Genomic DNA, 13,880 nt, shown 5'->3' with positions numbered 1-13,880 from the left:
TAGAGTTTTTTTTTTTTTTTTTTTCCAATGAAGAAATCTTGTACAGGGAATTAGAAAAAACCTGTTGAGAGGTAGAGATACCCTTTTGTATTTAATTTTCTTTGTGCTTTGTCAGTGTTCAATGAAGTCTGAGAAAATTGTAAAATCAACTTCATCTTATTTATATTTGGTTTTCAAGAGTAATACGAGGCCTGCAAATTACATATACTAACAGGCCAGGCAAAAATGTTGGATTTTTTGGATAACAAACAACAAATGCATTTTATTTAGAAGACATAGCTTTCTCAAAGGTTTACATTTTTTTATTCTAATAGAATTATTTTTTATTCTACCCTGAGTTGAGTGTCAGAATCTGAATTTGTTAACCAACTGTATGAATAACTCCATGGTATACTAATAAAATAAATTTCATGATAGTATAAACTCATATAACATCAGTTAGAGCTTCTAAATCACTGTAACTACTGTCTCCAAACTATCACTGAGAGTCAGGAAGAACCGAAAGGCCCAGAAGTGCATATCAGAGGTAGGGACAGAAGATTTCAAGATCCTGCATTCAGCAAGAGATAAATGTCAACACCATCCTTGAAAATCACTTTAATTCTCTTGAAGTAAACCATGAACCACAGGCTCTTGGCAACACCACTGTAAAAGATCGTAGTGTTTGAGCTGAGCATCCTGTGTTGTGGCTGGCTTGCATTTAGAGGCCAGCTTTACTAGGGGAGGGAAGGATGTACACAAGATGTTAAAATGCCAGGACCACATTCAGTGCTGCAACATGTCCACACTGGGAAAGCAGAGGAACTGGGCGCAGAGAGGGGCACAGCTTTCCACAAATCCCTTCAGAATACAGACAGAGCACCTGGAGTGTTCAAGGCTGTAGGTCAGAGGGGAAAACAAAGAGAAGGAAATCACAGAAGGCACTGGAGGCAGATCACGCACACAAACAGAAAAATATGTACACTGTGGGTGGTGATCACACCCAGAGAGAAAAATTACAGCAGGGAAAAGAGAGTGCCTTGGGGATGCAAAGAATTACTGATTTAAGATGCAATTTGATCTAAGCAAGTCATACAGCTCTCTGAAGGAAAAGAATAGCAGCTGGCGTTAAGCATAGATAGAAATGAAGGGTCATGACTGAGTCCAACACAGGCAGTGCCTGCCAGACTGTCTGCTTACTGCCCAAGTAATCTGGAAGGTGGAGATGTGTTAGGAATATATCAATACGTGCTTGTCATGTAAATGACTGAGCACATCTTAAGGACCAAGTAGTATTCTAACTACTTTATATACATTGTTGAATTCACCAAATATCGCCTCGATGTAATTATTGTTATCTCCATTTATGGAGTGGGCAAATGAAGTGGATGAATGTTAGACAGCATGCTGAGAGTCCCACACCCACAGGCAGATGGAGCCCCAACTAGTACCTCAGCCATTTGGTTCCGGAGTCTGTGTTGGCCCCTGGGTCATGTACATATCATGTAAGTGTACGAAGAGCTCACTGTACAGTTTGCTCTTCCAAAACAGATGATACCACTGAGGCATGCTATTTACAGACAAATCCTATGTGTTACACATGTCTCCACATGTTTTAATAAGGAAATAGCCAACATTTCTTCACGAAACGTCGAAGCTTTGCTTAAATATTCAAAACTTTGGTGCTACTAATAGATCATGAGACACTGTACATCATAACCAGGTTGAACTATGCCTATGCCTTTGTCGTGTATTTTGTCTCATGGTGCTGGCAATCGAACCCAGGGTGTCACACATGGTAGGCAATTGTTCTGCTGCTAACCCTAAGTTGTATCACCATCCCTTAACTATGGCTACTTCGAAAAACATATCATTAAAATAAAACCTTGATATATGTCCAAAGGTGCAGTCTACACTATGTCACGATCATAGGCTCTATCCACAATTATTATATCAAAACATGTAGCTCAAAATAGGCTTTTAAAAACAGCACAGTGATGAACAGCCCTTTGATTATCAAACTTTAGTGAGAGGGTGCATGGTTATGTTTTATTCTGATGTCCCTATGTCCCTGATTTCCCTAAGGGACCAAGATGTGTTCTGAGACTACCTTCAAATAGCTGTGTGACACAGAGCCTAGCTCTGTCTGGCACATCTTCGGGGATGCAGCATACCAATGTTTGCAGAGCCAATTAATTTCCACGATATCAGTGTTAAAAATGCAAACAAAATTATAAAGAAGAACTGAGTTATATGACATCTTCATGCTATAGCCCTACTACATAAACATCTTTGCCTTATTCAGCAACTTTGGTTTAAATATCTGAGGGAGGTACTGAGATCAGACAAATTAATATTACTATCGATTCTGAACTACTCAATAAAAACATCTTGAGGTAATACTCTGTAGTAAAATTTCATTAAAGCAATTTAAAGGCTATGATCAATTTAGCATATTATTTTTTCTTCTTAGGAAATTAAAAAAATAAATGTACATTTCACTTAACGTTATGGTCTCAAGGTATATCATTTGCTGCAAATGACTCAAGAGTCTCTTCTTTATGGCAGAGCAGCACTCCACGGTATACTAATAGACTAAAATGAAAAGTCCTAACAGAAAAAAGTGAATACATATTGTTTCACCTATATTTAGGGAAATGTAGGGAATACCTATGCAAACATTTTATACCAGGTATGAAATGATAAAAGCGTTAATATATCATTTTTATTATATATATGTATATAATATATGTATATAATATATATTATATACATATATATAATATATGTTATATATACATATATATATTGTATATATATATATATATAAGTATTTTGATAATTAACAAAAATACAGGTAGAAATAAAATGAAATATGATGTAACACACCCAGGTCATTGTATCATAACTTTTATTTAAAGAAGAAATATTCAGCTTCCCACAGAAACTGGTAAGAATCATTTGTCCAAAATGATTGCATGCCAAACCCTAAACAGTTCATTAATTCACTTAGCCTGCTTTAGCTTTTCTGAGGACTTATTAGAGAAAAGCAAAATAAATTTTCTTAGTAAGAATAATAAAAACATATTTACTGTGATTGCATGAATCAGTCCAGCGAAAAGAGCAAGTTTCAAATAATCAAAAAATAATAATTTGGCTTTAATGTTTCTTGAAGTTCCTGGTCTTTAAAGAAACAGCATGGCAAACTGACTTGCTGCATGGTGTAAGCTCTGAAAGATAAAAAGTTATAATCCTGGCAATTTTTGATAATCATGAAAAAAGAAGCAATTCAATGCTAAGCCTTTTGAGAATATGTGTATTTGTTACATCTACAAGAGAGCAAGGACAATGACACTCTTATTTCTCAGTATATCTGAGGGGTCCATCTTAGAAATTGACATATAATAGCCTTCTGTTGTCTGGCTTTAAAGTCTGTACCACTCTACTTTTTCAGTATTTCTGCAAACAGGATACACAGACCATGAGGTGTAGTATACATCTAAGCACATGCCCAAGGGACTACAGATGTAGACCATCCTAAGCAAGCTACAAATTCATAAACTGGCCTTTCATGTTTAAAAGTCTGAGTGCGCCTACTGGCCCACAGTGCCTTGTCTGAAGAGCCAGCAGCTGGTGTGTAGGAAAGAACAACTCCCCACACCACTGGCCTCAGCAAAGATCTCAATGATCCGTGACGCTGTGATGTCTCGGACGGCAAGGTAATAGTGCAGCCAAGGGCAGCATGACTCTTACAGGAAACTCCCATAGAGGCAAACATTAATCCATGGGAAGAAAAATTTCCCATGAATCAATGATCTCTTCCTACTAGAATACCTTGCCCCCTTGTTGCTAGGACCCTGCTCGTGTCAGTGCTCTCCACTTCACTGTTCCCTGCACTACCTCTTACTCCTTCTAGAAGCTGCATGCTCAATAAATACTGGCAAACTCCAGGAGATAGTGTCTTAGCCAGATAAGGGCTTTGACCTCATTGATGCATTAAGATCTTGTCTTTTTTTAATCCCTCCACCTTAAACTTGGTCAGGTGATTTGGGGGACTAATCAGCCTCCAATAGCCTAGAATTATTCAAGGAATCTGTTAACTTTGCCAAACAGCACAGCTCCAACCAAATGATTAATATACATATATTCTGGACAATTTAGAGCACCACAAATTAAATAAGAACTACCCCTTGATTTTAACCTCTTTGTTATAATGTTTTTAGAAGTTTTTATTAGTATATGTTCGCAATACTAATAATGACCCTCATTGTGGGGAGTTAGTATACGTGCATAATGCATCTTAATTCTTCACTTCTCCCTCGCCAACCCCTCCACTTCTTGGTCCCCTTCCCATCTGCCAAAGTTTTGGTGTTGCAATGCTTAGTGAATTTTTTGTGGATAATCTTCCATTAGAATTAGAGAGTTAAGAAAACACACTCTGAATCCAGACTGCTTTGATTTCCTGCCTGTTACTAGCTATGAAACCACAGGCCAGTGACTCTGCCTTATTAATCCATCTGTGAAAATGGGGTAGACCTTTACTTCAGTGTTTTATCAGTGCAAGTACTGTTAAGTTGACATTTTCTACTAAAAAAAAAATCATAATTCAGGGCTTCCCACCATTATGATGATCATTCTACAAATTATGCAGACAAAAGTTTAGATAATGATTTATAATACATACCCTGAAATGTGCAGCTGCAATATAATACACATTACAGATTTAATCACCTCAATGCAGTATTTTTCATTAGGTCAATGTTCCTTCCATTTTCTTTTCTTCTCTTTTTGTTAGTGGATATACACAGTTTATACAAAGTCAAATATATTAACAACAGGTTTAAAGCAATGATATGGTACTATAGTGCTAAGGGTATAATGAATCATGTGTTCTTCATCAAAGTTGCCCAGATATGGGAATTACCGTGTCAATTAGCACACTGGAAAATAAAATGATAATGTTGTGCTATGCAGCAAAGGGAACAGTAAGCATATGCACATGTTTCCAGTAAAGGCTTCCAAGTATAGAAAAACTTCCTTGGGTAACAAAATAATTCCATTTTCAAGACCCAAGGAAGCTATTCTATTTTCAATGCTGGCTTAAGAAAACTATTAAAAATAAGACAGTAAGATCAAGGTAAGTAACTCAATATAGGTGAATTTGGGAATTTTAAATAGCAATCTCCTTTCCTGTAAGAAAACTGATAAATTAAGACAGATGTCCGTTATATTTTGGGTTTGCTGATTACGTAGAGTGAGCTACAGAAATGCACTGTAAAATATACTGATCTTTTAATATTTGCATATTAAGTACACTAGAAGACTAGTTATTGCGGGTCTGATCTGCTGAAAGTATGATACCATACCTGGGTAGGAGAATAATACAAGTAGGAGAATAGATAACTACAATAGATAAATCTTATGATTATAAAATTTAAATTAATAATATAACTTCTAAGGAAAATATAATTGAACCTTGTTTAAAAAAAGAGAAAACAACCACTGTTTTCTAGTATTATAGTGGTAATGCAGTAAAGAAATAATTTGTTGCACAATAAACTAAATCAATACATAGTAAGGATGTTCCTATTTTTATGAGTGTTAGAGGATTCTCATAAACAAGTGACAATTACACATGACTTTTTTTTTTAAATAGGAGTACAGATTTCATAAAGGAAGATCCAGCTATCTCTTACCAAATATCACCAAAATTGTTTTTCTCTGTAAAATTTGGCATTCCTAAGCTCACCATTACTTTTCTTTTTTTTTGGTACCAGGGATCAAACTCGGGTCCTTGCACTTGCAAGGCAGGCCACCGAACCGCAGAGCTAAATCCCCGGCCCTCCTTTCTTTCTTTTTTATTTTTCTTTACCATTACTTTTCAAATGAAACTAACAAATTCCTTCTCGTCAAAAGAACTCTACATGCACCACATATGTACTTTTTTAACCTTGCCATGATCATTTATTATTCGAAAAGGAAAGATATATATGATGTAAAAATGCATTTCTTGGAGTTATTTTAGTAGAGGTCATTTAAGAAAGTGACACAATGAAAATCACATACGAATAATAAGACTTGTTCAAATATGAAAGTCCAATACTTGACAAAACCTGAATTCTCTGCAGCTTTAATATTTTATAACACCTTTTACAGCTTGTGTTTAGATGTCCCCCCAAAGCTTCATGGGAATGAAGTGGGGCTGTTCTGGAGGTGGCAGAATCTAGATGGAGGTGGATGCACGATGCTGGGTTAAGAGCATGTGATTACCAAACCACTACACCTAAGTGATTGGTCTGGCACCACCCTAATCCTGGTAATCTGAATAAGGCAAAAAGGGCAGAAAGTTGCTGTAAGGTCTCTTGTTGTTTCTGCTATCTTCTGCCACCATGAACTGTTGCCCCTCTCCCGTCCTGCTTTGGAGCCAGCCCATTATGGACTGAAACCTCTAGAAACTGTAAGCCAAAAAAACCTCTTCCTTTAACTTTGGGTGGGTATTTTGTCTCAACAATGAGAGAAATGTAACTAACACAATACCCAAGATGTAGGTTCATCATAACTTTGAAAACAATGAATACTGTTCCACTGCAGCCACTTGTTTACAAGACAAAGAAATATTTTGCGGCACATACACGTTTTTTGCTCTTCCTAAAAATGTAGCTCTTTTTACTTCTTTTCTAGTGCTTCTCAAAGACAATGGTACAGCCATGTATTCAATCAAATCCTTCTCCAGTCATAAAAACTGTTGATTCTGACATTTTTCAAGTGCTAAGAGATTTAACATGGTAATAATTCAGTCTGGGAAAACAATCATCTAGGATGGCAAAGGCTCTCCTTGACCAAACTTTAGATAGGTTCTTTTCTAAAGTTTCTTTGCAAGAAAATGTACCCATGAGGCTTGTCTCGCACCTGTCTGTTCAACTATAGCTGCTTTAGGGAGAATTCTCCCCTACACTTGAATCGGAGAGTCTTCAGTATCTGATTGACCCCCCCGCCATAATCTGATCAACTGGCCTGCTTTCACCGAGAAGCCCTTTACCCTTGATGTCTTCTGTTAACAACTTTCCATCCACTTACCCCTTCCTTCTCCAAGTTAGCTACTGTAGGGAAAGAGAAACAGCTTTCCCTTCTACCTATCTCAATTGATAGTCTAGGGCCCCTGTAACAAAAGACAGATTAACAAGAGAAAAAAAACTAAGTTTATTCAATATCAGTTTTATGTGACATGGGAGCCTTCACCAGGAAATATATCATAGAAACCCAAGTGCTTTTCATGCTAGGTTTGATGAAGAGTGTAAAGAGTGTGAGAAATATGACAGGACAAAGACAGTACAAGCAAGTGTAATAAACTGGAGAATTTAGCAAGGCCTATTTGTTCAATTTCTTTCTGTGTCACCTGTTTCAGAGATAAGGAAGTTTCTTTCCCCAGGTACAGGGAGGCACCTCACATATGCAGGTCTTACGACTTGCTTCAGGGGAAGGTCGGAACATTCTTCTTGCACATGCCAATTCTCAAATTCTTTCAGCTTAAAATAGTCCATATGCTAAATTGTCATATTTTGAGATAGCATTTCATGAACCTGTCACTATAAATCTACAGCTGTTTCTGCTGTTTTTGGAATTAAGCCTGCTCTCTCTCCCCTATCACAACAGTCTTGACACCTTTTACAGTACTCTTAAATAAAGTCATTCCATTTACAAATCTGTCAGAATACTTTTTTTTTTCTTCCAGAAGAACATGGGATTTTCGAGAGAAATTAATCTACCAATCTACTAATTTTCCAGGATCCACTCAAACTGCTTAGCTTCAGAATGAAGTATAATTGATCTGTAGATACAGATTAGGATTCAAATGTATAACAACAGGGTTTGGAGTAGAGAAGGAAATAGAAAGAGAGGAGGTGGAGTCTTAATGCAATTATCAGAGGGAAGGGAACAAAGACATATTCATGCACAGCTTTTTTATTAGAGTTTCAGTGTATTTTTAGAAAACACAGAGGCTCCATAAGCTCAATCAAGAGTCAGAAACATAAATGCCTAGGAAGATAATAGAAACAGAAGAGGCTAGCCATGGAAATAACCAAAGGGGATTACGCAGAGCATGTGGTCCTCTGTAGGTGGCAGCCAGGAGTCCACCCTCTGTGATACTCCCAGGTGGGACTGTGTGTGAGTGTGGTTAGAACAGTTGAGTTTACAAAGGAGCTAAGGATCATGTTTCTCTGGAGAAGAGACTAACCGTAATTCCAGTGTGTGGTCCCTCAATTCAAACAATTACAACTAAAACTCCATACAAAGGATGTCCCCACACAGAAATGTAAGTAAAAATAAACACATTTAGAACAACTGAGTGAAATTTCCCAAAGGTTTTGATGTCTCTTAAAGTACAGTATTCATGTTGTTTTTCTTTATAGCCCAGAGGCAGTACATTCCTGCCCATCTCTTACCGCTGTTCTTTTTTGTTGTGTGTCTAACACACACACACACACACACACACACACACACAGAGGGTGCCTACATGTATTTTTAATATAGTGTTTAAAAATGATTACATGAGAGATGTGATGCACAGCAATACCCCAAGGATGGCAGAAAGATAAATTCAGCTTCATTCAACACAAATATCTGGCCTCAGTTTGAGCTGCAACCAGCCCACACCAACAGTTAGTAAACAAGTGGGTTGTACTAATCATCCCTTGTCCTTGAAGTATGATATGTAGACAAACTGATAAACAGAATAAAAACAGTAACCACTTCAGAAATACATTTTTGTTCTGGTATAACATTTTCAAAATAGAAGTACAACACAAAGCAACTAAAATGTAAGCAGACATGAATACAGAAACTAGACTTTAACTTGTCAAAAGAAAAGTACTACAACATATAAATAATTTAGAAAAGATCTCTACAGTGTAAAGGAGTTTGAAAGGAGATGTGGGTGAGATGAAACCAAAACTGATCTTAGAGTAGCTGAAACTCTTTGGGAAGTGAGCTTCTATCTTACCAAAACTAGGCAGGAAAAATTAGAAATGTGGTAGGTACTGCTATGTGCACAATGTAATACCATTAGAATTGGTTACCTAAGGATCCTAAGAAATTGGTTACCAAGTCTGGGAGAAGTGTGAATAATCCTAAAACCAAAGGTTTGTTTCAATATCTCTTCACCAATTTAAGGCAACTAGGCAAAGTGCAGGGAAAATCTAATAATGCTTTCTCCTTTGATTAAAACTTGTTTTTTACTCTGGGTTGGTCAACTTACCTCAATCCATTTTCTAATTATAGAATTCACAGATATAATTGAAACAAATAAAAAAACTAATGAGCAGGAATTATATGTGTAATATTAAAACATATTTTACTCATAAAGAAGACAATCTGGTGATTCTGGGTTCCATATATTATTAATGCCTGAAAGTCAAGAGACACATGTGATGTAATTTTCCCACATTGCAGAGACGTGAGGAAAGTTTTGGGATAGGGCATATCCCCCATTTATAAGAAAAAATGTGGTTTAGCTGCTTCCCAGACAAATTTTTATTAACCTTGTCATTTCTTTTTCCCAACAAAAGATGATCTCAGCACCCCCTCCCAGTCCTTATATGGTCAAATCTGAATCTGTCCTATTTGACTTAATTCCATAGTCTCTTTTTCTAATTAGGGTTGAAAAATATATTTCCCATTAGAGGACAACTATATACTAAGGATATTCTATATCCCTTCCATCAGAAGAGCAGAAGAAATTAATCCTCAACCTTTCCCCTGCCAGATTCTAGTCTTATTGGTTATTTATGTTCCATATTCATTCCACCATAAAAAGTATAGACTAATTTCAAAGTAATATACTGTACAATATGTGGAATAACTCATGACACAAGATTAGTTTTGTCATAGTAAGCTCCCTGCTTTGAATTTCCTTTCCATATTTCTCACTTGTAATATTTGAAAAATAATCATTGCTAAAAAACACAACTAGACAGTATTGCCTTTGATCTTCTAATAATGCTACGAAATAATTTGTATTTCAAATGCCTGAGAAAAGTAAACGCACATACACAGTTTTCTATTAAACAACCCTGGCAATACAGTACCCTTTAATATAGTGAATGCACATGAAGGATATTTACAAAATATTATTCAAGTAGAAATGTAACGTGGCAATAAAACATCTTCCGTAAGTCAGAAAGCTAAGTGAAATCTAGAAGTAATCTAGATTTCAGAATTTTATTTAGATATAAAATCACTAATTGCTTAATTCTGTATCTCAATTGATACTTAATCACATGTAGACACTATAGGCCTGTGTGAAATATTACATTCTGAGCACTTTAAAATGTCCTGAGGTCCACAATTTAACTTTAAATTCTGACCTTCTTTCTACAGGTTAACAGATAAACAAATGACCTTCATTGATGTAATTTACCAAGTTTACCTCCACTCTGTCCAGTTTTGATTTCTTCCCTCTGTCTTCACAGTCTGTGCTTTTGCCTTCAGTTCATAGGGAGGACGCATTCCTTCTTATTTCCTTTGCCTTCTCTTCCCTGCCTCTATTTAGCTACATTTGAATAGATACGCCCTTTAAGACCCACCTTTGGTACACCCACACTGTACTTTTTTATATTATCTCTTCTCTTTAATTCACCTCCACATTTCTTACCAGAACGAGTTTTCCTCTTCTTACTTTAAATGCTCTATTTCCCTAAAACTAAAATCTTTCCCACACTACTTGTGTGAAAGTGCACTTTTGAAGGGTGATGCCAGTGTATTCTTTGATGTCACTGGACTTTCTCAATTCTTGTTTTTCTTTACCTGTTAGCAGCAGCATTCACTGCTCACCAAGTTTGATTCTGTCACTGTCTCAGCTGCCATCCTCACCCTACATTCAACAGAGAAACTCTCAGGCATTTGTAACTGGCCCTCTCCTTTCCCTCTGTGTATTCCCTCTCTTCATGGTCTTACCCACTTGGTTAGAACTAGTTCCTTTTTGCAAAAGACTCCCCCATCTCTATTACTAACTATAGACTTTCTCCCAGTGCTTTGCTTGATAGAATGTCCCACAGGGGGAAAAAAAATAAATTCTCGGAATTGGCTAAATTCAAGCTTAAGATTTTACTCTTGAAATAAATAATCTCTTCTGAGCATCCTACTTCCCAGTATTTTTTTTTAAGTTACCTAAATTTAAAATTTTGGAACAGTTATTTTGGCCAACTAACTTTCTTTCTCACATCCTGTGAAATAATCTGTTTATTTTACTGTTTGTTCCTCGCCACTACTTTCTGCTCCTGTACTTTAGTCTCTGTTATATTACACCCATGCTGTTACAGTGACTTAGTATTTCAGTCTCCCAATGTTCTGGCTCCCAACTCTACTTCCCAGAACATGACATGTATTTTTCCCCGTATCATATAAGTGGCCATCCTAAATTACTGCTTTCATTACATCATCCTGTTTAAGAAAATCCTCGAATATAAAATCCTACCCTTAGTGTGATATTAAATGTCTTTCATCTGGTTTTATGTTTCTGTTCTACCTTCCTCTATTCTTCCCTGTTCTTATTTATGTCTATTCATCTATCTGCCAGAGTTCTTTGCTTTTTCTTCTTTTTGCTAAAATCTTCACCTATAAACATTCTATCACTTCCACTGTTTTTAAGCTTGCCAACTCCGACTCAATGCATCACCACGTCAATCCAGCTGAATGTAATTTCTCCTGTGTGCTTTGCTAGCACCTAGCTTATGCTTCTTGAAAAGCCCTGATGAGATAGCCTTATTTACTGCCCTGCCATTGGGGACTGAGATTCACATATGCTTTCTTCCTATCCTTCCCCATATTAAATGTACATTGCTCAGGGTTAGAGTTAACTTTTTATAACCTTGAAAGCCTACTGCACTTGGCATAGAGTCTTATATATGGAGCTAGATAAAAAGAATAAGTTGAATGCAGTCAGACTAAAAAACATCATATTCAGAAGAATTCAAGATCAGATCAGTGGTACTTATATGCTTTCTTGACTCCAGAATTGATAAAAAGTTAAAGTAGGTGACTTTCTACAATACAAAATGTTCATTCTTCAAATTTCAAAAGAATTTCTGAACCCATAAATCAATGGAGAATTTGGCTTAATTCCCACAGGAAGAACAAAGCAGGATCATTTAAATGTTCCCTCTAGTCAGCAGTTTTGATGTGTGTGAATGGAGGTGAAGATGGAGAAGACTGCTGTCTTTTTTAAACCACCACCATAGAAAGATCAATTTACTTATGCAAATGGAAAACTAAAATTCAAACAAATTGAAATGCAATTTTGTAAGGTTTTCCTATTTTGGAAATACATTTTAATACAAAAGGAGACCTAATTTTGAAGTAATCATTCCCAAAGTCAAATAAATAAGATTTGAAATTGTTATGTGCCATTTCTAAATTAAGTACACCTTGGGCCGGGGATTTAGCTCAGTGGTACAGCCACCTGCCTTGCAAGTACAAAGTCCTGAGTTCAATTCCCCATACCAAAAAAAATTAATAATAACAAATAAATAAATAAATAAAGTAAAGTGCACCTAGACTACATACTGAAAATCAAAACACAACTGTGCACTTCAGTACCTGACAACATACTGAACATCTCTAGGAAGGGATGGCATGAGAATCAAAAACCAAGTTTGCGCCTAATAATTTAGACTTCTTCTATTTTAACAGGAGATCACTGGAATTCTTTTGATACAAAATAATCCAAAAAGTCAATTAACAATTTCAAAGTACATTATGTCGATCAATATGGCTTTTGTTGCATTGAAATAAGAAAGCAATTTATTGCGGAATCAGTGTTTTGTTATGCAAGAACCATATTCCAGATGATGTCCCATCATTCCAATCTGACAGCAATAACTGACAGGACACAAGGGCCACAGCCACACACTTAACTTTCCACAGTCACTTCTGACGTTAAGTGTTGCTGTAAGATTCTTAGAGACCCTCGTATGCAGCTTTTTGATCATTACAGACCCAGGGACTTTTAATCAATAAAAGAAAATGTTTTATGAGAAAAAGAGTAAGATTAGATTACTGTATACACGTGAAAAATAAAAATAGCTGTGGAACTATTTAAACAGAATATGGGAACATTTGCTGTTTTTCCATAAGCAAGCAACCAAAATTTATTCAGTTAAGAGCATGGAAATAACAAAGAAAGTTTTCTGAACAAAAGGAATAAACAGCAAGATAAAACGTTAAGTGGATGATTTATTTTGGACTAAATGTGTAACTCCCAACAGGGTTTTGTTCAAATAGGCCACTCTCTTTCAGAATAAAAATTTACATTACCATGTCTTGTATTTTCACCTTGCCTCAATGGCACCTTACTTATCTGAAAAATCAAAATATAATCCCAAAACAGGTGGGGAAAAAACACATGTTGATCCATAAATTGTAATATCATTTACCTACTGTAAATATGAACTCTGTATTCTACTTAAGTGTTATAAGACACTTAATTTATTGTTACTGGATAAGGAAAGTATCATTTGAGTAAATTATTTTCAAAAGCTGTAGCTTAATGTGTATTTATGAGCAAACATTTTGGTGTTCCAGAAGAAAAAATGGCTTTGAATGGGAGATTACAAATTGATTTTATGATTTGATTTGTCATTTAAAATGAACACTATCTTAAGAGTATAACCTCAGTGTGCATCCATTTAGATATAAATGTTTCTAGTGTCTCATTCTTTATGGCTGGGTAGTACTCCATTTTATAGAAAAACCACATCTTCTTTATTCAGTCTCCATTTGATGGGCATTTGGGTAGTTTCCAAGTTTTAGCTATTATGAACTGTGATGCTATAAACATGGGTGCACTTTTTCATTTTCTCATCTTTTTTCTTTTCCCTTATTTCTTTTTCCCTACCCTTCCCATT

The 13,880-nt window shown here is 36.0% G+C and overlaps 1 protein-coding gene across 5 annotated transcripts in view; it reads right to left on the bottom strand.

Annotated features, from left to right (window-relative positions):
* Positions 1-13,880, bottom strand: part of Tmtc2 (transmembrane O-mannosyltransferase targeting cadherins 2) — a 384,756-nt gene that overhangs the window by 36,518 nt on the left and 334,358 nt on the right. The window contains exon 11 of one of the 5 annotated variants that reach the window (XM_033763823.1): positions 3,089-3,209. The exons of 3 other annotated variants lie outside the window; for them this stretch is intronic. In XM_033763823.1, coding sequence (XP_033619714.1) covers positions 3,110-3,209 — 100 coding nt within the window. In that variant the 3' untranslated portion in view covers positions 3,089-3,109. Of the gene's footprint in view, positions 1-3,088; positions 3,210-13,880 lie in introns of those variants that run through there. One more of the 5 variants, XM_010610171.3, reaches the window with a different exon arrangement.

The sequence above is a fragment of the Fukomys damarensis genome, unplaced genomic scaffold, assembly GCF_012274545.1.
Source record: "Fukomys damarensis isolate Sample0158 unplaced genomic scaffold, DMR_v1.0_HiC HiC_scaffold_15, whole genome shotgun sequence".
Taxonomy (NCBI): Eukaryota; Metazoa; Chordata; class Mammalia; order Rodentia; family Bathyergidae; genus Fukomys; species Fukomys damarensis.
Note: the sequence above shows the minus strand (reverse complement) of the source record. Positions and strands in the feature narration are given on the sequence as shown.